This window comes from Tachypleus tridentatus, chromosome 13, assembly GCF_004210375.1.
Source record: "Tachypleus tridentatus isolate NWPU-2018 chromosome 13, ASM421037v1, whole genome shotgun sequence".
In the NCBI taxonomy this organism is placed as follows: domain Eukaryota; kingdom Metazoa; phylum Arthropoda; class Merostomata; order Xiphosura; family Limulidae; genus Tachypleus; species Tachypleus tridentatus.
In genome coordinates this window covers 69734563-69762429 of record NC_134837.1, presented here as the reverse complement: position 1 = coordinate 69762429, position 27867 = coordinate 69734563, and the positions used below count along the sequence as shown (strand labels likewise).

At 33.1% G+C, this 27867-nt stretch overlaps 1 protein-coding gene across 3 annotated transcripts in view; it reads left to right on the top strand.

The window, feature by feature from the left end:
* LOC143237290 (septin-2-like) overlaps window positions 1-23839 on the top strand; it is a 34943-nt gene extending 11104 nt beyond the window's left edge. For all 3 annotated transcript variants that reach the window (XM_076476368.1, XM_076476369.1, XM_076476367.1), the window contains 8 exons: window positions 9184-9265; window positions 10298-10438; window positions 12088-12205; window positions 13373-13462; window positions 16426-16522; window positions 18455-18666; window positions 18968-19057; window positions 21101-23839. In XM_076476368.1, coding sequence (XP_076332483.1) covers window positions 9184-9265; window positions 10298-10438; window positions 12088-12205; window positions 13373-13462; window positions 16426-16522; window positions 18455-18666; window positions 18968-19057; window positions 21101-21283 — 1013 coding nt within the window. In that variant the 3' untranslated portion in view covers window positions 21284-23839. The remainder of the gene's footprint in view (window positions 1-9183; window positions 9266-10297; window positions 10439-12087; window positions 12206-13372; window positions 13463-16425; window positions 16523-18454; window positions 18667-18967; window positions 19058-21100) is intronic.
* The last annotated feature ends 4028 nt before the right edge of the window (window positions 23840-27867 follow it).

Here is a 27867-nt window from a genome sequence, read left to right as displayed (position 1 = left end):
GTTGTTGACTTTCACATCTCATGTCAGTCGTCGAACATGAGGTATATTGAATGGCAGCTACAGACTGCCCTCAATCGTTTACTGAAGTTGACCACAGCAAACGGCTTTAACTACTCTCTCTTTAAAACCATTTTCATGCACTTTTATTGCCAACGAGGTATTTACCCTGATCCTGAACTCCGTGTTGGTGAAGTTGTGCTGTCTGTGGTCCCTGAGACAAAGTTCTTGGGGCTTATCTTTGGCCGTAAGCTAACCTTTATACCACACATCAAGCAGCTACAGGTCAAATGTATAAGAGCACTGAACATCCTCCATGTCCTCTCTTCCACTACTTTGGGAGTGGATCGATATTCTATGCTGAAAATATATCATACTCTTATTTGATCAAAACTCGACTATGGATCACTGATCTGTGGATCTGCCAGACCCTCGGCTTTAAAGATGCTGAACCTCATTCATCATTAAGGACTTTGGCTCTGCACTGGGGCTTTCCACACTTCCCCAGTTCAGAGCCTATACATAGTCTCATGAACCTTCTTTGCACCTCCTCTGTTTGCAATTGTCTTTACTAAATGCTTTGAAACTTCATTCCTTACCAATGCATCCCACCTGGGGTTATGTTTTCCTTCCTCAATGAGCCATACTTTTTTCAAAATAGATGATCTCCCATTGCTTCTTTTGGCCTTCATATCCAGGCACAGATGGAGGAATTGGGTCTGTTCTTGGATAACACGGTTGTATTCACTGGTCAGCCCATCCCATCATGGCTTCTTACAGTCTCCAAATGGGAACTATCTTAAAGTCATCTGAGAAATGCAGACACTCCCAATTGGAAATACTGTCTGCTATTTGATGAACATCTTTCAAACAATCCTTCCATTCCTGTTCATACAGATGGTTCGAAATCAGTTGACTGTGTGGGCTCTGCCATGGTTTGTTGTGGTTTGGTGTTTCATGCAGAATCCCCTCTATGGCTTCTGTGTTCACTGCTGAACTGTACACCATTTCTCTTGCCCTGGATCACATAGAAGCTAAGAAGTACTCAAACTGCACTATTTATACTGATTCGCTTAGTTCTCTACTGGCCCTGGAATAGCTTCAAGTTAGTTCATTTTCTGTTCTTGCCAATATTCAAAACCGACTGGCCCATTTCTCATTAACATCTACTTCTATCAAGTTTTTCTGGATACCAGGCCATGTTGGTATTCACGGGAACAAGCTTACAGACACGGTAGCTAAATCTATTTGCTATGGTACTATCACCATTGTGCCTGTACCATACATAGACTATGGTCCTGTATTTAAGGCTCGTCTCCGTGCCAGCTGGCAGTCGACTTGGAGTGAGCAACGCGAAAACAAGCTTTTCCAAATAAAACCCTATATTGGACTTTGGCTGTCTTGCTTCCATAAGGATCGGAGAGAGGAAGTTGTTCCAACTAGAGTATGCATTGATCACAGTTTTCTAACTCATCATTTTCTTTTATCTGGAACTGATGCACCAGTGTGTAGTCTGTGTAACACTCGGGTCACAATAAGCCGCGTTTTACTTTCTTGCCATTGTTACAAGTCTCAATGACAGCACCATTTTAAACATGTTCTGTCTCAAGGTTTGTCCATAGCATTAGTGTTATTGGTGATGGTGAGACTGTCCACCTTGGTAATGTTTTTAGTTTTTTAAATGCCATTTAGGTTTTTTAATTTATACATTAGACATTTTTTAATGTGATTCCCTTTTAAGAATCAAAGTCCATCTAGTTCGATTTGAAATTAGAAAATGGCCGTTATGTTAAATAACTGAAAACCAGGTCCGGAAGGGCCAACTTCAGGTGACTAACACTGCTGTTTGAACTTCCCGTTAGTCATTCTGGAGAGTCATTATTAAAACTTTGCTGCAAGTCTTTTAAAGCTTTACTTTTTGGAAATGGCCACAATGTCAAATAACTTGGAACCAGAATTGGAAAGGCTAACTTCAGGTGATTCACAGTGGTTTTTTCTAATTACCTGTTTGTCTTCCTGGCGAGTTATTATTTTACTACAAGTCTTTTAAAACTTTTATTACTTTATTTTTTGAAAATGGCCATTACATCAAATAACTCAGAACCAGGACTGGAAAGGTGAACTTCATGTGACTGACAGTGGTTTTTGCACCTACCTGTTAGTCTTCCTGGCAAGTTATGATAATTACAGTTATGCTACAGAAAGTTCTTTACAACTTGTTTTACTGTACTTGTTACCTTAATGTTGTAGGCTAGATGTAAACATTGGTTTTATGCTATTTGTTTTTTTTAAACTTTGTTTTACCTTAATTTCCTTTTATGAATTTTACTAATTTTAATTTTAACTGGATGTTGGTGCAGATAGCCTAGCTGCTTTGTGCCATAAAACACTGAATCAACCAACTAACTCACTCTCATCAACCATTTACCCACACAAAGTAAAATTTTTCATCCAAACCCCTCAAGGAATCTGGATATTCCAAAGCATACTTAACATCTGTTGATAATATAGCTGTTCTTCAACATTGGCTGTGTCTATCTAAGCTTTGATCTTTTATATTCCAATAAAATATCCTTGCAAATTTCTCCACTCTCATTAAAGCACACACTATCCTGGTAGTGTATATAAACATCTCAGTTAGATAATGTAATCACTTTTTTCAATAAAACATATTCCAGGGTTTTCTCTTTCTCCTGAGTCCTGCTACAACCTTATAGGTCTTTTCTTAAGTGTCTGGCATCTATTCAAGGGGATAAATCCATCTCTGCAATTCTTTTGCCATCTTTTTCTCATCTCTGCAAATGATTGTAACCTGATGATTTGTTTTGGCTTGTCAGGCCCGGGAGCATTGTGTGACCCACTTTACTTCCTTTTGTGGTGATTATCTTGACTGTGTTTTCATTGGGATTCTTCAGTTTCCCTTGATTTTCCCCATTTCATTAAGGTGGATTCCTAAATATCAATTTTCCATATTTTGGTCTTTACAGGTGAAGTATCTTCTGTGATGCATTTCATCAGATTCAATACATTTGTCTTTTACTGTCCATTTCATTTATCCAGTGAGGGACATCTTATGGGCTGGTATTCATACTTCTCCCAATGTTTTTCTTAAATGTTCTTTACATGGGTGGGCAGCTTTCTTTTGGGAATCTTCCCCTACCCCATGGTTGGCTTTAACAATGTGTGCTGGATTAAAGGAGGAGAGATACTTTTTTCAGTCTTGTTTCTATTTTCCAAGGTCTCTGACACTGGGTCACTGGATGACACTTTGTGGCAAGTGTTGCCCAGACAAGTGTGCTTTTCTTGATGCAATTCCACACTAGCAAACAATTTTATTATCATGAGACTATTTGAGTTCTTAACAGATGGTATGACCATATTATTGTGGACCACCACTCAAGAACTATCATGAGCAAAGCAAAAGATGATTCTGCCTGTACCTGCCAATCAATGAATGAGAAAATTGGTGTCAATTTTCTTTTCAAAATTCAGGGAATGTGATTTATCTATTGCACTATTTCCAATGCACTATTCCTCGTGATTTCCTTACATGCATTACTCCTCAGATTCTACTAGTTGAGCTAGAGAGTCCTTATATCCAGTTTCCAGTTGCTTCCAGTCCAGAGTGATAGTGTGTTTTTCCATTCTTGGAGATGAGGGCAAAGTTGGGGTCCTTCTACCTGGGTCCCTGGATGTTTTTCCCAAATGTCAGTAAAATGGCACCAGCCTGTGCAGGAGCCTACTTGTAGTACCAGTTCAGATTTGATACTAAGCTATCCAGTTGAGAAGTGCATGACTGTTTTCTTTGATAAATGTTCATTTTGTATATTGTTCATGGAAGGAGGTCCATTATCTCCACATAATTCTGCACAAGTAGTGGTCCCAACCTAGGTCCTTGGTTCAGCGCAAGCTCTATCTCCTATCCATAATTCCAAAGGTAAGTGGAATACTCCTTGTTCCCTTGGTTGAGGAATGAGGATGAATGTTCATAATTCCATACTAGATGAATTTTGATCCTTTGGTTCAGTACGGCATAAATGATTCCATCATTCCAAACCTAGGATGTTGTGTTTTGAACTTCATCAGATGGAGGAGAAAGTTTGTCAACTTCAGTTTTATTTTCTTATTGTAATTCAAGTGGTTCAAATGTATCACTCCATGGCTAGAAGTTGGGATGCAATAAAAAATTGTGGTTCAATATCTCTAGCTCCCAGTGCAGGATATAATGACCAAGACCTCTTAATTCCATCCCATAATTTTGGAACCTTGGCTATCTGGTTGGGGCTGGCCTATAATGATGAATATTCATTTACTATTCCACCCTTGATACAGGAACTAGGTTACAGGTGAAGAGCATACCTGTTCTGCTTGTAGTATGGTTTTACCACTTGTGTACCACTTTTATCTTGGTACATCACTGTTATATGCAGATGCATTTTGTACAGATTGTGCCTGCACCTGCTCTTCCACCTTCTTGTATCTCAGAATGGCTGGTATGGATTTTAACACTTTTACTAATAAAGCAGAGAACAATGTTTCGATCTTCCTAGGTCATCTTCAGGTTGACACAGAGATGACCTAGGAAGGTTGAAACATTGTTCTTTGCTTTATTAGTAAAAGTGTTAATACCCATACCAGCTGTTCTGAGATATCTTTTTATTTCAAATGGGTTTCTGGTAATGAAGAATTCCTCCGCCTTCTTGTTGTGGGATTCTAGCTATATTTTCAGTATGTTTTTGAAGTTAACATTTTACTAAATTGCAAATGTATTTCGAATAATATTTGCCTCATCTAACACTCTCCTATCCTGCCTCCCCACTAAAGAGATTACATTATTTAAGTAAATTGCTTATTTACAGTACCAGGATAGAGGAAGCATTGACAAGGATGGAGAAGTTTGCAAATTTGATATTGCAAAGGGCATTTAAGTGGAACAAAAAGGGTTGTAGCATGTGGGAGCAATGCATAGATAGGCAAAGCCAATATCAAAGAATAACTATATTGTCAGCTGAGGTAACTATTATTGGAAATACATGTTCAATTTACAAAAATGTTAGTTTTTCTGAAGACATTTTCACTGGAATTCCCTGAAAGCAGCCTCCATATTTGGCATTGATTTACATTATAGCAGTTTCCCAACCCAAAAGCTATTGTGCCACTATAGATTTCGTGAATATTTCAGTGCTGCCTGGTAACATTAGTTGTGATTTAATATTTTAAAAGAAAGGATGTGTCAGGAGTGGTCTGATTTTCTATGTGGTTGATCTCTGGAATTAGACAAATAAATTAAAGGAGATAAAAATTTTGCTTCGTTTGATCAATGATGACAATGTAAGAAGTACTTTACCTTAAACTTTGTACTCCTCAGAGGGGTGACATATAAATTTGATTAAAGGAGATGCATAGAGAACAAATGTCAAAATTCTCGCATTAGAGGTGATTGAGGTTGTTTCTAAATATACCCCTATAAAATTAAAACTGAAAACTTGTATACTATTAAATTGATTTATCTACATTTTGATGTCAAGTTTATTTGTATACCATGATAATTAAATAACTTAAATTTTTAATGTAACTCACTAAAACATTATAATGTGCACTTACTCGCTCATCGCAAAAGGGTTAAGGTTAGTTGTAGGACGCAGATAAAAGTAGTGAAAGTTACTGATAAATTGGCAAATAATGATCTGTGCCCTGGCACTTTGTGGGAAACTGCATTAGAGCACATAAATAAGCAAGCTTATTTATTATCATTTGCTGGCAAGGTAGTTAAGGCACTCGACTTGTAATCTGTCACACCAAACATGCTTGCCATTTCAGTCATGAGGGTATTATAATGTGACAGTCAATCCCACTATTTGTTAATAAAAGAGCAGCCCAAGAGTTGGCAGTTGGTGGTGATGACTAGCTGCCTACCCTCTTGTCTTACACTTGTAATTAGAGACAGGTAGTGCAGGTAGCCCTTGTGTATCTTTGTGTGAAATTCAAAAACAAATAAACAAAACAATTATTATTTGTAATGTGGTTAAAGAAATTACAGCATCAATGATCATTAAACTGAAAAAGTGTAAAATCGTAGTTCAGACATTAGATTTACAATATACAGTGCTGGCCAAATTCTTAAGGCCAATGAACATAAAGAAAAAATATGCATTTTAAATTGTTAGACTGAACCACTTCTTTGAGTAGAGCTTTGAAAGATGAAAATAAGAAAAGGAAAAATAAAAATAAAAAACGTTTTTAGCATTTAACAGGGAAAATGTGAACACTATGAAATTAGCCTAAATACTAGCTGGTCAAAAGTTCAAGACCATACTGAAACAAAGCATTAATCGTTAAACACGTAATAAAATTTAGTCATTTGTGTTCAAGCATTAGTGTTGTCACCATCTCCCACTGACATTTCCTGTGTTACATTGGGTAAAAACATGGCAAAGGTTAAAAAGTTGACAGAGTTTGAACATGGCAGAATTGTCAAGCTGCAAAAGCAAGGTTTCTCTCAACGTGCCATTGCTGGTGAGATTGGGAATAGTAAAACTGCTGTTGCAAATTTCTTAAAAGACCCTGAGGGATACGGAATGAGAATTTCAAATGGTTGGCCCAAAAAAATTTTGCCAGTGTTGAGCAGGAGGATTCAACGGGTTGTCTGGCAAGATACCAGCCAATCAAGGAACCAGATTAAGGCCTTACGAATGCAGAATGCAGCTCAATAACAATAAGATGGCATCTATGAGAGGAAGGCTTTAAAAATTGTAAATGTCTTCAAAGGCCACGCCTCCTTCCACACCACAAAACAGCTCGGTTAAACTTTGCTGAGAAGCACCAAACATGGAAGAAGGTTTTGTTCTCTGAGTAAAAAGTTAACCTGGATGGTCCAGGTAGCTTCCAATGTTACTGGCACGATAAGAATATCCCACCAGAGACATTTTCTACATGACAGAGTGGAGAATGTTCCATCATGGTCTGAGGTGCTTTCTCCTTCCATGGAACAATGGAGCTTCAGGTTATACAGGGACCATCCAGCATGTTCAGCTGAACTGAACCCCATTGAAAATGTTTGGGGGTGGATGGAAGGGAAGTCTGTAGAAATCTACGTCAATTCCAAACAGTGCATAATTTTTGCGAAGCCATCTTCACCACTTCGAATAACATTCCAGCCAGCCTTCTGCAAACGCTTATATCGACCATGCCAAAGCGAATGTTTGAAGTTATTCACAATGACGGTGGTGCAACTCACTACTGAGACCTCTTGTTGGGCATTTCCTTCCCTGTTTAGGACTTTTTTGTGGTATGGTCTTAAACTTTTGACCAGCTAGTATTTAGGCTAATTTCATAGTGTTCACATTTTCCCTATTAAACACTAAAAAAGTTTTTTATTTTTATTTCCCTTTTTCTTATTTTCATCTTTTGAAGCTCTTCTCAGGTAAGTGGTTGAGTCTAGCAATGCAAAATCCATATTTTTTCTTTATGTTCATTGGCTTTACGATTTTGGCCAGCACTGTAGTAGTTCTGTAAATATAAGCCATAGGCTCACAGTTTCACCATTACTTGTATACCAAAGACAGTTGGAATCCACCATGTGAATAGAGTTTCTTCACAAAGAATACATTTCTATATTCCAAAATTTGCATTGAGTAGGGAATAACAAAAAGTGTTAAGTCCATCTACATCTACTCAACACCTTATTGTTTTAACATTATATATTTTACCTTCCATACTGTACTACTAGTACAAAAAAAAGAACAATAATAGGAGTGTTTCCTCAATATCACACCTAATGAACTTTTGCTGTCCCTATTTGTGGTAACTCATTACACAGTCTTTCAGTATTGGACCTTATGCATGTTATAGATTATTTATCCACAGTCCATACACCTATCTCTTGTACTCCCTATATGAATTCCTTTCTCTTGTTTTGTTCTAGAGAAAGGGAAAACTCTTGGTTCCCCAGTGCAAATGGGAAGTTGATATGGAAAGTTTCTCCTTGGATCAGTGTAATCTTGCTGCTATGTGACTGTAAGAGGCTGTTTTAGTTACCATCCTGTACCAACACTTGTGTTTATACTAAGAGTATCCATACATGTACCGAATGCAGTCTCCCTCCCACAAGGTACACTCCAGGGGCTTTATCTTCACTGCCCCTTGGCTGTCTTATCAGTGCAGGGCTTTTAGCTCTTTGCTCTGTGAAGAAATGAGTAATGTTTCTGAAGGCAACATTTTCCTTTCTTAAGAATGTATTTCAGAAAGATACATGCCAACAGAACCACCCACTTTCACTTCCCACTTTGGGTACATCTCTTGTTTCATCAGTAATTAGCTTTTGGCATAATCATTGTACTTAAGGGAAGTATGGCAAATGTGGAAAATGTTTCTTTGTCCTGTTGGGAGAGATATTAAAGCTGGGCAATTAACATGATTTTTTTATGCTCAAGTACATCAATTAATATAAAATAAAATGACCAGTTATCAAAAATCAATTAATGTCATGAAATAATGAATTAATTGAAATTGGGATTAAATCAGTTAATGTCATAAAATAATCAGTTATTCAAAATTAGGATTAACACAGTTAATGTTTTAAAATAACCAATTAACCTTTTGTTTTCAGTTATTACTGCTTGGGATTATTCCAACTGTAGAATGAATCAAAATGTTAATAACATGATTTCTTATTATTTTCATTTAATTCAAGGTTGCTCAGCTCAGTTGATCAGTATTGTGACACGTGAAAATATTCAACTAATAAAAATTAATCTTTATAATTATTATTTTCAGTGGTTTTGAATGTCAAAGTCTTGTGAAAATAATGAATTTGTTGAATGTAATTCTTAAAAAAACATGACAGTTAATCAGTTAGCATATTCCATACAGCTCTAAAGAGAGCTGGTCTGATTGCACAGTAAACTGACACGATACACCTTATTAAGTGTACAGCTTTGTTTAAAAGCTCAGCATTTGTGGAAAAACTTTTCAGCAGTGAGAAAGATAATAACTATCTGTTCTATGGGTAAATTAGTATCTGTTTGAAATACATGGTAATTAAAATGTCAACTTTCATTTGAAGAGCCACGCCAAAATGAAGTATAATTGGATATTTTCATTTTTTTGTAGAATCACATATGGGTTACTTAAATGTGGATAGCTTTTGATAAAGTACTGCTAGAAGTTTGTGTTTTTGTTTTACAGAATTACAGGAGAAAAATGTTAAACTGAAATTAACTGTCGTAGAGACTGTGGGATATGGTGACCAAATCAACAAAGAAGATAGGTATGCTTCTTAAAAAAGGATTTATTAAACTATTGTTGCAAAAGAGTTACTTTATATCTTTGAAATCATGTCTTGAACATAATCCATAAAGTATAGTTTAGTGTTAAGTAAAGAAGTTTGTAATTAGACAGTTGAATGAATATATGTAGGTTTGGAGTTAGGAAAACTGTTTGTATGTTAATATACAAGTAATTACATAATTATAATTAATAAATCTTTCGTATAAAACTTTTTGACATTTAATATCTTGTTTCATTGCTAAATCTCAATGTACAAAGTTATTTGCTAGAAGACTAACGTTTTGATTTCATTAAGTGTCTTTTGTACACATAAAAATATGTGGAAATGTTTTCTTTGAATTTGTTATTTAAATAGATATATAGTTCAGAAGAAAATCTTTCTGTGCTATATTTTGTATATGTTACCTGGAAGTAATATTTTTCAACTAAGGCACAAACAAAAATAATTCCAAGGTTTATTTAGATTGTTACCTGTAAGTAAAACCATTCACCTACAGAAATAAAGCACTTGTGTATGTAATAAGTAACGAAGGTGCATTTGTTACCTCTGTTTTACTATATACGATAGAAGGTTAATATATTTGAATAACATAGGCTTGACTGAAATTTTCTGTAGTTCCTCAGTATTGTATTACTTTGTTTTGGTACCCATGCCACTAATGAAGGTAATAAATGGCACTTAAAGCATCATATAAAGAACAGCTGACATGTTGTGAATTTTAATATAAAATGACTTGAAATATCAAACTAATAATGGAATATTTAGTAACAAATAATAACAATGGCTGAGCAGTATAACAAGGAAACTAATAACTATTTAACATGGAAAATATCAACTTCTGCAACTAGGATTTTTTAACAAGGTATTACACACTGTACTTACCTAAAGTTAAAATGTCTAAAATATATTGAAAGAAGTTGCATCTAATTCTTCTTAAGGAATGATATAGCAAAACTGAAATGTCATATCTATTAACTGACGTTGACACAAATCTCATTTCTTCTTTTGTAGCTTCAAAACAATTGTGGATTATATTGACACTCAGTTTGAAAGCTATTTACAGGAAGAACTGAAAGTCCAACGCTCCCTTTCAGAATTTCATGATACTCGTATTCATGCTTGTCTTTACTTAATATGTCCAACTGGACATGGGTAAGTTTCATTACTTATGTGAATATTTGTCTTTATGTGATGGGTCCAACTGAATATGGGTAAGTTTATTTACTGATATTCTTGTCTGTATGTGGTGGGTCCAACTGAATATGGGTAAGTTTATTTACTGATATTCTTGTCTGTATGTGATGTGTCCAACTGGATATGGGTAAGTTTATTTACTGATATTCTTGTCTGTATGTGATGTGTCCAACTGGATATGGGTAAGTTTATTTACTGATATTCTTGTCTGTATGTGATGTGTCCAACTGGACTTGGGTAAGTTTCATTACTGATGTTGTTGTTTGTACTTATTATATGTCCAACTTCATGTTTGAAGACAATTCATTAAGAAAAATCTGAGATATCTCCAGTTTTGATCAAATTTCTTCCTTTTTTTTCTTCACATCAAAAGTAGAAAAGATGTATTTGTTAGAGAAACATTTTTTATATATGTTTTTCAAAGTTTATATACTGATAGATCATTTCCACCTATAATAAGAAGTCTCATTTTGTGTAAATGCAGCCACGTGTGCAAAGTTATTGAATAAACAACTGTTCAGATTTGTTGAAAATTTATGCTTACTCATAAAGTCACATCAGCTACAAGTTTTAATGTTTTTTGGACCATTTTTAGTTTTTTGTCCTTCAAATTAAAGACAGCTGATTTAGAGCAGCAAAACTATGTGGAATGATGTGAAGAATAATGACTATTGATTAGGCCAAGCAAACTAGATTAGCAGATTCTAGCTCAAGTTTTCAAAAGAATCATAAGGGGGGATTATTATTATCAGTCATTCCTTCTCAACTTTTCAGTATGAATTTACTAAGTTTTATGAAATTATGCTAGCTCAAAAATATTAATGTATCAACATTTAGTGTTAATACCCATACCAGCCATTCTGAGATACATTTTTATTTCAATTGGGTTTCTAGTCATCAAGAATAAAAAATGTTTAGTATCACATGATATTAGATTAAGCAATTAGAGTAAGTAATGGTCCTTGATACAGCTGTACTGATTGCATGGTGAAAGTAACTTTTTGAACTTGTAAGGCTAAATTCAGGGATTCAATTCCTCTGAGAACACAGCAGATAGCCCAATATGGTTTTCCTATAAAAAAAAACATGAACATTGGTATGTATTAATGAAAAGTCAGGATAACTAATCAAAAAAACACCTCAGCTGTGGAAAACATAGGTGTGACCAAAAAAAGGATTTAGTGTATGAATTTGAGGAAAGAAGTCTCGAGTTGGTTCACCAAATTGGTTGCTACACTTACAACATTGATAATAAATTTATAGCAAAATAGTAAAACAAATTATGCTCCCTAGTTAACTAATGAATAAATATTTGCTCTATAATTGATATCAGTGCTATAAATGTTGCACATGTAAGTCACATGCTCAGTCATTTTCCATTTTTTGACTGCAACTACTCCCCCCACACACACCTAAGTTGTTTTTTGATTATTGTTATAAGATTTTTACCTTTAAACTGTGTTATTTTATGAATTAATAACTAAGATAATTTCTCAAGAGATACATTGTAAAGAGGATGGTTATAAATGAAGTATCTGTAATATTGTAAACAGACTGATTTTAATACCAAGTTACATCTTGTTGGAAATAACCTTTTTTACAATTAGGCTGAAGTCTATCGACTTGTTATGTATGAAGAAGTTGGATAACAAAGTCAACATAATTCCTGTTATTGCAAAATCAGATGTCATTTCTAAAACAGAGCTGCAACATTTCAAGATAAAGGTAAAGTTGTATGTAAAAAAAACAGTCACTTAGGAGACTTGAAGTCTTATGTATAATTCATTATTATCTGTTAAGCAGTGTTATTACTTAACAAATCATTTGCAAATTATTATTAAAAGGTCAGTATTCTAAGCTTTATCTTGATAAAAGCCAGATAACAATAAGCAATGGCTGATGCTTTGTTGGCCTAAGGTGTACACACAACTAGAATTGTAAATTAAAATGTGGAGAGTTCCACTGAAAGAAAGCATCATCAAATAATTTAATTAAGAGTTATTTAAACAAGTGAAAATATATAACAGTAAATCAGTTATTTCTTGTATTTCAAAAGAAACCTGGAAACTTGGACATTTTCAAAATGGAAGTTTGAAATATTAAGCAAAATCCTGAAAAAGGAAGAAAAACTTGTAGTCTTTTCTTAGTTTTTTCATTTCATAATTAAATGTACTCGTAAATCATGCTACATACTTTAATCAATTAATCTTTACTATTATACATGGAAATAATCACACAGTTCATTGCATTTGATGGTAAAGTAGGACAGATATTCCATTACAAGGAAAAGTGATATTTTATTACATATCTTCAAGCTGCATTGTTCTTGTTAAAGTTCTTTTTCTCCACTGTTACAGTTTGTATTACCTTTGCTACTCAGATTACAAACTAAAGTGGTGCTAGTGTCATAGTTTGGTGTATTCTGTGATGTTTGTATTACCTTTGCTAATCAGATTACAAACTAAAGTGGTGCTGGTATCATAGTTTGATGTATTCTGTGATGTTTGTATTACCTTTGATAATAACATTACAAACTAAAGTGGTGCTAGTGTCATAGTTTGGTGTATTCTGTGACATTTGTGTCACCTTTCATAATCAGATTACAAACTAAAGTGAGACTGACCAGCTAAGATTTAAAAAAGAAGTTGTAATATCAGTGTAGCATACGTGGATGTGAAGATGTGAAACTCAAGGGTAAAATTTTCAGAAAGCATCAGTCTTCATTAAACTTGTAAAGCAAGTTGTATAAGTTAACATAATCAATTAACTGTGGAAGACATTTATCTCTCCTTTAACAAGTTTTCCATATGCTGATTTTTGTTAAACTGTTTAAAAACTGTTTGACTTAAAGTTTTCATCTGAGTATTACATAGAACTATGCTGTTTACATAGATCATGAGTGAGCTGGTAGCCAATGGAATTCAGATTTATCAGTTTCCAACAAATGATGAAAATGTTGCTGAGCTGAATGCCAACATGAATGTAAGTAAACAAGACCTTTGTTTCTTGTAAGGTAACACTGCTTGATGTGTTGCATTTCTTTATATTGAATTTGAATAAAGTAAACTTTTCCTAAGCTAGAAATTTTAAAATTATTTTCAGATTTTCCATAGTTTGCAATTATTGGCTGAAATTAATTGCATTTATTAATGAATGAGAATGAACTCTATAAGGTGTACAAGACATAATTTATATAGTATACAGATCTACATAACAGAATTTCATCTGAATTCACTTTTCCTGTCTGCAGGATGCATCTTATCTGAACCAAACATGGTATGCACCCACATGGCTCTACAGAAATTTATTTGGGGATTGGCATTTGAATCTGATCCACATGCCATTCGTTCTTTTGGGGTCATTGTATGTCTGTGTGTATACTTACATGCTTAGAGTTTTTGACTGGTCTCAAACAAATGTAGCACATACATTTCAGGTTTACTTCAAGAAATAATAGAGTGGCTTCAGATAACCCTCTATGGCCTCTTTAGGGCATTTCTTTTTCATATGATACTACTGTTCTCTACCAAACTTTGTTGAGGGCATCTGAGGAGTAGCATAGGAAGAATCAGGATTCAGATCAGATCATCTGGTGTTGCTCTCTGGAGGCCCCTATTTATCTTTTAAATGTAAAATAGATGCATATATAAATTAATTGAAACCTAAATGTAAGAATCCATTACTAATTCTTGTTTCAGTTCAGTTCATTTTTACATTTAATTAATAGAAATTCTTGGGTATTACCAAATTTCTTAAATACTCAAGTTAATTATTTGTGCTGCATTCAACACTTCTGTAAGTTAAGGTTACATTGCTTTCTTGTTTCTTAGATTCTGTAGATACTTTGGTATACATTAACATCACTGATTTCAATATGTAGATATTTCTCCAGCACTTATTGTGATAATATTCTAGAAAAATATATCCTTATTGACACCTCTTTCCACAAAAATGTGGAAAGTACAGAGGTTCTTTGTAGAAAGACACCCTTCTTACCAGAAATTTCTATGGGCAACTAAAGAATGTGTGATATTATGCATGCACTATAACTAAATATTGTGCTCAGCATTTTATACCCTAAGGCTTGTTCTTTTCTTAAGGGCTGAGTACAGCTACAGTTCAGCTGGCATGGCTGTGAATCTACAAATCCATGGTTTGCATTCTGCTGCTAAGGAAAAAATTGTACCTAATTCTCTGGGGTCATTGGTGTATTGTAATACTGACCAAATTCACTGTTCAATTGGAATAGAGAAAGAGTTTACTGCCTACCTTTAATCAGAAAACTAGCCTAAAATTAGGATGGATAGTATGGATGACCCTTTGCAACTGTAACTATATGACTGTTATAGTAGGTACTTGTTGACCTAATATAATATCTGTATATAACTTTACAACTTGTGTACCTAAAATCATCTCTGTGTACGACCTTACATTTACAACTGGTGTACTTAACATTATCTCTGCATATGATCTTACATTTACAACTTGTGTACCTAACATCATCTCTGTGTATGGCCTAACATCATCTCTATGTATGATCTTACATTTACAACTGGTGTGCTTCACCTCATCTCTGTCACTTTTACAACTTATACACCTAACATCTTGTATGTATGAGAGGTAGTGAATGATAAAATAATGATAAACAAGAGTTTATTATTATAAGTTTAAAAATAAAAAGTTAATCTTATAAATTTGTAACATGTTTATTAATGGTAAAATATTCTAAATATCCCAAATATCCTTTAAATAATCAGGGAGCTTTTTATCTCCTGTTCTTTTAACCTTATTTTTAAATAATCAGGGTTCTTGTTATCTTCTGTTATTCTTTTAACCTTGTTTATAAATAACCAGGGTGCTTGTTATCTTGTATTGAAATATATATGCAAAAACGGCTTGTTTGGGTTGAGAAAATATTTTACGTAGAAGAGCGAACAACGTTTCGACCTTCTTCGGTCATCGTCAGGTTCACAAAGAAAGAAAGAGGTAACTTTGTTCGCTCTTCTACGTAAAATATTTTCTCAACCCAAACGAGCCGTTTTTGCATATATATTTCTCTACAAGTGGGTTTTCTCGACATCACTGATTGTTATCTTGTATTGTTCTTTTAACCACTGCCTTTAAATAATTAGGGTGCTTCTTATCTTCTATTGTTCTTTTAACCTTGCCTTTAAATAATCAGGATTTATGTTGTTTTAAGTTTGAGTGTTATATTGTGTTGTTTGTGTCCTTTAATAATCAGTTTTTTATCATCTACATTTCTGTTAACCTCACCTTTAAACAGACAGGATATTATCATTTTTTACTGGTTTATGTTTGATTTTGTCTTTAACTGTATGTATCTATATACTGCAGTAGAGAAAAAACAACTTATAGATAAAGTGTAAAGTTTGACTTAGTTTCTTTTTTAAGAGATACTCACTTAACTATTGAACATATAAAATAGTGTAAACTCTTTCCATGATCTGACTTTGAAATCAAATTATTTTATACTGCTCTTAAACAGTAAATGTATGTTTATCTATTTAGTTAATCATTTTCCAAGAATAAATCCAACAATTCTTTCAACTGGGAGAAATATATTTTTTATTTACACACACTTATATTTTAATAATTATTTAAGCACAATATATAGTCTTAACAACCATGAAAGTTTATTCTGAAATATTGAGTAATACAAAGATATAGAATGCCTTTGCAAAAAGACCTGTAAAGTGACAATGTATATACTGATTCCTAGATTATATCAGTACAAGTGCAATACCTTTTCAGACTTTAAAGTTTGTTGTAACACTGTAACCCTCATACATAGTGTTTGTTTTACTTGTATAGGCTATTGAAGACTTAGCAGTAATAGAGTGTAACAAGACAATCGATCCTTTTTTATTCTTTGCAAAATAAGACATTTAAAATAAATATATTTTTCATATTTCTCTTTCATACAGAAGCAAGTTCCTTTTGCCATTGTTGGAAGTACTGATACAATCAGATTTGGAAATAAAATGATTCGAGCTAGGCAATACACATGGGGTACTGTCCAAGGTAAATACTGATTATTAAAAAATAAGTGTTTCTGTTTTATCTTGAATCACTAAACAGTTGGTAGGAATTAGTATTTTTACTGGACACCCAGGTACTCGTCTGTCATGGCTGTTTCCAGGTTCTAGAAAAAAACTGTACAAAGTGTAAGTCATGTTAAACAGTGCTGCAGACAAACTGTTATTTTTAAGATAAAACATTAAGCAAAAAGAAGTCATGATGCAAAAAGTGAAGATAAAAGTGGAAGCAAAGTCATAAAAACTTGATTTCTAGTGGTGGCCCAGCAGCGTTGATAAGTAAGTCATTAATCTTTAACATTGTACAAAAATCCTTGAGTTTGTTATAAGTTAAGTTGTTTAAGTGTTCATTATGCTTATACCTTACTTTTATTTCTTCCATTTTCAATTATGAATATAGGAGACAATTAAGTAAGCAGCAAATTTTCATTAGTTCAGTTTAAATTTTTATTTGTTAAATGATTGTTGTCTGTTTCACTATTAATTGGTTTGTGGTTACCGTTATTTCGTAGCATGGCACAGTTGACAACTTAGGACAGAAACGAGGCCTATCATTCAAAGGGAACTTCTAAACCTGATAACTGTAATCCGTAATAGTGAATACTGTAAATTATTGAATGTGACCTTTCAGAAGCTTCTACAGTTATAAAAAAACTAGTTTGACATGTTTCAACTGTAGCTAGCTCCTGATTGTCATAGTTTGACGTATTAGGATGCAGTAAATGTTGACATAGAGCCATTGTTTCACTTCACTGCATGTGAGAAATTAGGTAAGCTCTGCTAATTGATTGTGCTAATGTTTCTGATAGCACAGGTGCACTCTGTAATGCAGTAACTTGCATATCTTGTCATGTACAAATATAGTATGCACAATGTGGATATTGTGTAATGGCAGTCAGCCAGGGTGAACCATTAAAAACTACTTTGTGTCATTACCAGTTACTAATATCAGTAAGTTAATAATTTCAATTCAAAGAAACAGTTTAAAGCTTTATACCTTGCTGTTACTTTCATAACCACTAAATTAGTGAAAGTTAAAAAGTGGAGGAATGTTTCACTGAATTTGTTACTGTACCTGATTATTAGTTAGAATACATACATTAACCTATACTTTGCAGGCCTATGCAATACTATACACTAAGACCACTGAAAGGTTTTAAGAGTTAATATCATTTTCATCTTTCTTTTTTTTTTTATGTTTATGTCTAAACATTCATAAATATTTATTATCACTAGTGTTAGGTATACTTTTGCTAGACAAATGAAGATAATATTGCACATGAAGTAAACCTAAACTATGTTTCATCACTGTTCATTATGTTTTCTGCATGTTAGAAACTGTTGTCTTGAAAGTGGTTGGAAATTTTCAGACATCCAATTAAGATTATAGTACCTGTTTAAACACTAATAGAAATGTACTCAGTAGAATGTTGATTGTTATCACCTTGAATCACTAGAAAGTAAGGTAACAATGTACACAGTGGATTATTCCTGTCAAATTGTTAGATTAATTGCTATTTTACCATCTAGAATCACTATAGAGGTAGGTGTGAATAAATGCAATGGATTATTATTGCCACATCTAAAAAAAAACACATTATTATAGATGATTTTTTTTGTAGACTAAATTATATCAGTCATTAATCTATAACTACATTACATAAAAATAGTAAATTTGTGTTTTTTAGTATTTACAAACATATAGTGATATAACAAGTGTTTCACTAAATTCTTAAGGTTATCAGAAACACTTTAGAAAATATTGTTCAAACAAATCTTGCGTCCTGAATCCCATTTAAGTAAAGATAATTATGTAGTATAGTATATTATATAATTATAAAATGATTAGTAATACAGTTTCTTCATAAGTATCTTTAATTTTTTGGTTAAAAAACAGAAACTTTTTCTCCCTCACCAGTTGAAAATGAGAACCACTGTGATTTTGTAAAGCTACGAGACATGCTACTTCGTACAAACATGGAAGATATGAGGGAGCAGACCCACAACTGTCACTATCAGTTGCACCGCCGACTGCGTCTTGAACAGATGGGCTTCTCAGATCTTGGTGCTGATAATAAGCCAGTACCCTTTCATGAAAACTATGAAAAAAAACGTCAAGAGCAATTAGAGGTAAACTTGTGTTCTAATTATAGTGTGAAAAAAAAACATATCTTAAACCTGACTTTGTCCTGAAGCTAAGACTTGTCTCTTGGTTATCTTGTGAGAAAATAAGATTGTTTTGGTTTATACAAGAAGATAATTCTTTACCAATGAAGAATTTCAAATTGATAGTTTCACTGTAAGAAGTTTGTCTGCTGAAAATCTCAACAGAGATTTCAAACAGTTACCTTTATATTTACACTATTTCATTAATCAAGGCAATTAAAAAGACACGATCATTACAAAGCTTATGATTTTGTTATGTTTCTAGATATTGCAGCAGAGAGAAGAGGAGATGAGACAGTCATTTGTTATTCGTGTGAAGGAAAAGGAATCTGAATTAAAGGAATCTGAAAAAGCTGTAAGATTTCTAGTTACAACTGTTATTTAGGTATCTGCTTGATTGAAAGAGAAAGGAAATTTTATTCTATACATTTCACATAGTAATCAAATTGACTATAATTTCTTGTAGACAGTTTTAGCATAAGACTGTCACATCTTTTTTTTTTTCAAATATTTTAGTTCTTTCTATGTTCATATGGTTACATATCCTTAAAATGGCAACTAACAGTGAAGAAGTAATTTAACACATAGGTTGACTGTAGTGAGCACATTAATTAACAATAATAATTACAATTCTATCACCTAATTGTAACTTAGAAATGTTTTATAACTGGTATAATTACAGTATATAGTATAACCACCATCTCTTGAGTATATACTTGTACTGTGTAGTATAACCTTCATCCCTTGAGTACATACTTGTGTAGTATAACCATCATCCCTTGAGTACATACTTGTGTAGTATAACCTTCGTCCCTTGAGTATGTACTTATCTTGTATTACCTAACAATTAGGTAATACAATGGTTTGGTAGCTCAACTCGTAACATGGGTGTCAATAATACAAAACGCATTTAGTGAATGTGCTCACTATTTCATCTGTTATAATGTGGTGGTCGATCTCAGTTTGTTGACAGTGGAAAGTGACTGGCTGCATTCCCTCTAGTCTATCACTAACTCAGATAGCCTTTGTTTAGATTTGTACAAAATTTAAAATAAACAAGCATGGTAGTAGTAAAAAACAATGAATAACAATTTTCATGATTGATCTACTTTTTGGGCAATAAATATGCTTTACTCTTGAAGTTTTAAGATTTGTGTTTCAAGGTGAAACTGTGTTTGTTTGAATGGACATTATAATGTGTTCCATGACTTTGTTTTTATTACATATAACATATATGTTAGCATTAGTTGGATGTTCCATTATTTGATTTTGTATATTTTTAGGGATGTTTTTTTACATTTCACAGTATATGGCAGTGTAAGTAGAATGTTCCTTAATTTGGTCCTCCATATTTTTTAGGGTTGTTTTATTACATTTGACAGTATATGTCAGTGTTAATAGAATGTTCCTTCATTTGGTTCTCCGTATTTTAGGGTTGCTTTATTACATTTGACAGTGTGTGTCAGTGTTTGTAGAATGTTCCTTCATTTGGTCCATATTTTAGGGTTGTTTTATTACATTTGACAGTGTATGTCGGTGTTAATAGAATGTTACTTCATTTGGTCCTCTATATTTTAGGGTTGTTTTATTACATTTGACAGTATATGTCGGTGTTAATAGAATGTTACTTCATTTGGTCCTTCATATTTTAGGGTTGTTTTATTACATTTGACAGTGTATGTCGGTGTTAATAGAATGTTACTTCATTTGGTCCTTCATATTTTTGGGTTGTTTTATTACATTTGACAGTGTATGTCAGTGTTAATAGAATGTTACTTCATTTGGTCCTTCATATTTTAGGGTTGTTTTATTACATTTGACAGTGTGTGTCAGTGTTTGTAGAATATTCCTTCATTTGGTCCTTCATATTTTAGGGTTGTTTTATTATATTTGACAGTGTGTGTCAGTGTTTGTAGAATATTCCTTCACTTGGTCCTCCATATTTTAGGGTTGTTTTATTACATTTGACAGTGTATGTCAGTGTTAATAGAATGTTACTTCATTTGGTTCTGTATATTTTTAGGGTTTTGTTACATCTGAGAGTGTATGTTGAGCCACATTTTTGCAAGGTCTTAATTATTTTTTTAATGGACACACATTTGTTGATACTGAAATTTATGGTTTCTAATAACAAATTCATTAAGACAAAAGTAGAGTATGTGTTAGATATATTTATGTCCTTTACAAACCAGCAAGATATGAAAGTCATGTTGTTTATATCTATCATTTTCAGGGAGTGTAAATAAAGTGTATAATTCTAATGAGAAAAAAAATATTTTTGGATTTCTTTATTTTATCTCTGTATTAAAATTTATTATGCTTTATTGTATAAGTAATGCCAATAATTAACAAAACCTTGTTGAAAGCCTCTCTAAAACCATGTTTTTTTGTTTTTTAGCTGCTTGCAAAGTATGAACATATGAATAAACAGTTAGAGCAAGAGAAACTAAAGATAGAAGATCAAAGCAAGAAACTGGATGAAGAATTGAATAATTTCAACAAGAAGAAAGAAGTTTTACAGCATGCCCAGAACCAACCTCAGTCTCATGGTCTTACCTTGGGGTGGGGCAAGAAGAAATAAGGCATCGGAGATTGTGGCTTTTATTTTTAATTCCATACATTTTACTTGCTAAGAATTTGTTTAACAAATATTATTATTTTTTTGTATATTAACAACTAAGTAATGAAATTAAACTTTTGAAAAGTATTACAATTTTTTTTTTTAGTTTTAATATATATGTATATATTAACTGGTGATAAAACATTGTGCTATTTCAAAGAGGACCAATGGCTATGAATGATATAGTTGTAGGTTAGTGTTAGTTAATAGAGAACTCTATTACTGTGCTTTTCTGGTATTGTAAACTAGTAAACATTTTAAAATAAGTAAGGATATTTTCAAGGTCTAGTTTTACTGCAACACATGTTGACAATCAGGTAAAGCTTACCACACATTAGCAGTTTAGAAACCTTGTTTTTATTTCAAATTATAACATTGATGAAAATTCCTGCTGTTTGCATATCATTTTAAAGATTTAAACTTAGTCACAAAGTGAATAATTAGCTTTGAAAATGTTACCTCGTGATTCTAATTATATTAGACCACCACTCATGAATAGTTGTTTTATATCAGTTGTCATGATGTGAGATAGTGTCATGGTTTGTCCCTTTATCAGAAGAATACTTGCAAAAAGTGGACTAGTTTTGAAAAGAATGAGTGTTTTGTGTTGTTTTGTATACTTGCTTGTTCTAAGAGAAAGTGCATTTATCTCATTGTGTTAAACATTTAATATGGAATATATATATGTGTGATGTACTTTCAAAGTATTAACAGATTTAACCTTTTTGGCACAGAATATCTTAACTAACTGCTTGTGACTGTTTTTCTTTTGGTAATTTATTTTGTGAACTGTTCTCATCCTTTTCTTAAAGGATAACAGATCTCTTCTAGTATTTTGCACAAACCAAAATTAGGAACAAAAATATTTTTATATCTTACTGATATGGTAGACCATCAAATGAATAGAACATGCTAAGTGTGTGTTGTTTTTTTCATTGATTTTTCAAGGTTATGTTGTTAGTGTGGAGAATTCAAATTTAAGTCTTGAATTAACTTGATCAGTTTTTAGCAGTTTTTTCACAAACTTATATATTTATATATACATGCTGTTTAATGACTTCCTTTGGACACTGTATATCCTGTTTAAGCTCTTTCCAGAAACATTGTATATTCTGTTTAATTTCACTTCCCTGGAACACTGTATGTCCTATTTAAGCTGTCTTCCTATGAACACTATATACTGTATGAGATGTCTTTCCATGGATATTGTATATTGTGTTTTAAGATGTCTTCCTGCATGTCTTATTTAAGCTGTAATCCCACGAACACTGCATGTCTTGTTTAACCTGTCTTCTCACGAACATTGTATGTCTTGTTTAACCTGTCTTCCCATGAACAATGTAGGTTCTGTTTAAGTTGTCTTTCTATGAACACTGTATGTTGTCTTGTTTAAGTTGTCTTCCTATGAAAGAGTTTTGATTAATGGCTCTTCCTTTAAAGTCAGATTTCTTAATGTAACAATATTGTACTAGTTCATTTTAATATGTTGTCAGTGATGACTTCTATACTATTTATTACATGAATACATAATTCCTATTGTTTTTGGGAGAAGAAATTATCTTAGTTTGTTAACTAGCATTAAAATAAGTATTATTAAAACAGTTAATTCTGTTTAGTGTAGTTATTATGTAGTGTAAACTTAAAAACAGTTCCTTTTGTTGGATGTACTCAGGTTGTTCACAAATGCTTTATTTTAGTCTTTGCTACTTAATATCGCTACAGTGACAGCAAGTTAAGAATGATTTTCGAAGCTAGGTCAGTCTTAGTTTAAAAATACCTATCCAAGATATTTGTTTTTACTCATTAAAAATTAATGATATTGTGGGTAGTGGTACTTATTGTAAAACTAGTCAACCATCAAGTTGTCGTCAATATTTATTTATACAATTAATATTGTTTTATATACAAATACATGTTTTATACACAAATGCGTGTCTGTTGTTTTTTCTTTTTTTTTGAAAATTTCAGTGAAATAAAAATGATTTTTTTCCTGTGATCATCCATCAAAGTTTATTTTTACAATACTTAAATATTCTGTTGTAACAGATACATGTTTATGTTCGTTTTGCAGTGAGTTAAGAATGTGGTGTTCATTACACAGTTTTCACAGCTTCTCTGTTAAATTGCTGTGGGAATTACCTAGACATTTCTAGATATTATCTTTTGTGGAAGTGTGATAAACGTTTTGGTTTTGTGTGAATTATCCTTTGATTTAGCAGAAATCAGATAATATGAAGATGATGTTAATAGTCTTTCCTGACCAAAAACTTAGTTCTAGAAGTGTTTTTATTTACTTAGTGTTGTAGCTATTAAGAACAGAAACACTGGTTAATGTGAGACTCAACATAGAGACTTCTCTCCCACATTGTTACATTTAATCCTACATATAGCTTTGTGTTGTATTAATGGTGGTATTGTCTTGTCCTGGGTTGGAATACTTTGTTTTACCAGTGTATTAAAATAAATGTCACATGTAATGTTAGTTGTGGTCTGTATTAAATGTAGCTAGATGCATCATTACTGCTTGTTGTTTGATTTCTTATGTATTAAAGTGACAAGTTCTTGAAATTTAAAAAACATAGTGTGTTGATAGTAACCTTGTAGTGTGAGTAGTTACAAAAATAAAATTAATTGTTGGGAGACATTGGTATTCTTAATAGTTTCAGACAGTGAAACAAAACCTTATGAAAAACATTTATGTGAGATTCCATGATAACCTTGATAGAAATTAGTGGTCAACATGGGATTCCATGGTAAACTTCAGAGAAACTAATGGTGAACAGAGAATTCCATGTTGACTTTGAGATAAACTGATGGTGTACATGAAATTCCATGTTCAAAAGAGGTGTTTGGGCCTAACAAACATATTCTTACACTTAAATACACAGATGGAACTGAACCCTAAGACAGGTTAAAGCAGGCACTATGCATCTTGTGGAAGAACAAGCACACAAAGAGGTATCTTTCAGCAGCAGATAATGAAGCCAATTGCAAGAACTAGTACCCTTCCTTGAAGCAACCAACTTGATGTAAAGAGGACAGGTTGTAACCATAAGCCCTTGCCCTGTCATGTATGTTTTCTTTAAATCATCACCTGCATGATACAAGAAATTTTTGTCACTACACAAATGACGGAATCAAAATAGGAAACTGCCAATTTGGTGATCCCATTTATCTCTTGTCGACAGTACTTGATTCAGTATTCTGCATAATGTGGATCAAGCACAATGTCTTGACATACAGAAGAGATGAAGAAACTTGAAGAAGGTAAATATCATTAAAACAGCAATTGATTTTTTAGTCATGGGAGTAAAATATGAAGTGTGGGCTCAGTTTAGGGAATCAATTGTTTCAAATAAAAGTCAAATGGAGGAGATGCTTAAAATATCTTTAAAAGAGGAGAGGTGTGTTGAATGGCTCTGACTGCATTTTAAAAATAGGTAATGTAAAATAAATGACAGTCAGTATTAGTTGTTTTGTACATTTTATACATGTGCCCTGACCTGATCCAATTAAGCTAAACATGAGAATTATAAAATATGGTTCATCAGTGAATGTGACCCATTGTCACTGAAATGGTTGGAAACAGTAGGCTAACATCTGGTATATTGTGCATAAGAAGACATACATTTAGTTCTGGTAGAGCATAAAGTTTGAAAGTAAAACAAGTTTTTAAGTTAAATTGTCTTCCATATGTTCATAACACGTATTTGATATTGTTGTGGGCCAGCTCAGTACTGGTAGAAAACTAGTTGTAAGGAGGAAGACATTCCAACCCAGAAAGTCCCTCGAAGTTTTGCAGATATTTGTATCTTCCAACTTCAACAAATACTTCGAGGTGTGCCAGGAATTTCATGAAGGAAGTCCCAGTGTATCTCTTCACTTCTGGTTGGTGAATTATAACATCTCCAGCCTGTTTCCTGTGGCTATGAGCGTGCTGGCTGTCCCCACTTTTAATTCTCCCATTGAATGTGAATGTTCAGCCACAAAGACATAATTATGCATCCTCACAGAATAAAGCTCAGCAACGAAATGCTGTCTCAGTTGATATTTCTAAAGCGTAACTGTTTATATAAATAAATAATTTACCCTGATTGCCTTATTCTAGTCAGCGACGTCACACACTAATGCAGATAGTAAACACACCACTCGACCTTATAGTGTAGCTTTTCTAAAATAATATATAGAAATTATGTTTAGTGAATCATTAAAACGGTGATGAGCATAGTATCTGTGTAGAACGCACACTATAGTACCATCAGTAACTCTGCCAGCCCTGTTAACTTGAGATCGCTTACTCGTATTTCCTTTATTATTAAGTTACTATTTTAACATTCTCGAATTTATATTACTTTTCTATATCCATTTAATTTCTAAAATCAATTTTATCACTTTACTTGTTATCCTTTTCGAAACTCTTTATAAAACCACTTTAGTTAACGTGTTCCACGCAATACATATGTGAATTAGAATCTCTGTATATTCTAACCCCCCCTTTTTTTTTTTTCATGTTATAATGTTTACACTGCCCGAAGAAGATCTACCACACACATTGAAAGTTATAATCTTCCTTCGTTTCACCATAACGCCTGCAAGGTAGCTCAGTTTAAATCAGCGTGCGTAAACATGATTGAATAAGGAAAGTTCAAGAAGAAGGCATGAAAACTGCCGCTAATATATTGTGGGTCGTTGCCACTTCTGTTATATTGTTACGGTTTAAATATGTTCCAAATTTTTGGTAGTATAATTTTTTTCATTCAATGTCTGATGTTATATTTGTGGCTAAGATATATAGTATAGTAAAATAACTTTTGAGGTTTTAAGTTAATGACGAAAACTGAAACTATTCCAAAATGAAAAACGTTTTTGATATTTCAGTGTTTCTACTTTTTACTACAAATTTTGTTTTCAATCTGAAGGACTATTGTTATAATCGAAGAAGTTGTGATCATTAATTTTCTATTGGCCAGGTGAGTTAAAGCGTTCGACTCGTAATCTGAGGGTCGCGGGTTCGAATTCTCGTCACACCAAACATGCTTGCACTTTCAGCTGTGGGGGCGTTATAATGTGACAGTCAATCTCACTATTCGGTGGGAAAAGAGTAGCTCAAGAGTTGGCGGTGGGTGGTGGTGATTAGCTGCCTTCCCTCTAGTCTTCCACTATTGAATTAGGAACGGCTAGCGCAAATAGCCCTCGTATAACTTTGCGCGAAATAAAAAAAAAAACAAAAACTTTATAAACTTTTCCTGTGATAGATTGTTTAATGGGACACTACTCTTTGCATGATACCATTGTTCTTTATATATTTATATTTCTAAATCTATTCACTGTGGTATAAAATAAGTCGATACTGGAGTCTTTGAGCAAATTAAGGGTATTTCTCTGTTGTTCGATGTTTATGACGTGAGTTATGCCGAATTGATTTATCTGCAACTTTTGAAGACCATAAAAATAACACCTGTATTTGCCGGTGTATAAGACGATAGTCTTAAAGCAATGTCTGATTTTACCCTTCGTCTTATACGCAGGCCCAAAAGTTCTAGTAAAAACTCTTCATCGCCTATGTTACTATAACATGGTTGTTTTTTGATCATTTTTTTCGATTCCTCACAGATAGAAGTTTATCTTGCATTTTGGTTACAATTAATCAAGAAATTTTTTGATCATGTATTGATCTCATCCGTCACACTACTAATAAGGTAAATGTGTGAATAAAATTATGACACTGCCTAATCCATTTCACTATTCCATATCATACTGTCAGAAAATTATATTGCAGATTTCTACCTTTATCACAACTAAAAACGGTAGCGTACACGTCACAGATTATATAACGAACTGTACAGTCGGTGAAAATAAGACAGCTGTAATATAGTTATCGGTATACTGTTTTCTATCATTCCTACTGTACTGAATCGATAGTTACTCGTGTGATTATCTCGTGACGACAGAAGACCGTACCTGTACTCAGCCTAACACGTCACATGAGGAGACGACTATCAGAAGATTATACCTACACAACACCAGGCGCTGTTTCAATCTCTTGGTCTTTTGAGTCCATTGTTCCTTTTATTCTTAATCAGTCTTAGCAATATGTGACACTGGTCACATGTTTTTAAAGATATGATAAATGGGAAAACATCTTGCACCGGCTTGTTTTAACTGATTCACCATTTTGAAAACTGAAAAACACTGAAGCCTGCATCACGTATTGGACTTTTTAACCCTAGTTCCAGAAAGACTGTGAAAGACCCAGGTTTTAACAAAGACGCCTACCTAGCCTAGATAAAAGCTAGAAATTAAACTTTAATAAACATGGATTATAATAATTATACTAATTTATTTATCAGTCTGGTACCCTTGGAGAAAGCGATAATTTTGACCGTAATTAGCGCAGATAACACTCGAGTAGCGTTGCGCGAAATTAAAAAAACAAAAAAACAACCGTAATCCAAAGTTATATAGGTGTTAAATACGATGCTACCGAACTTAAACCATGATTTTCATACAAAAATTTCAAAACTTTTCTCGTAGAGTTTTCAGGC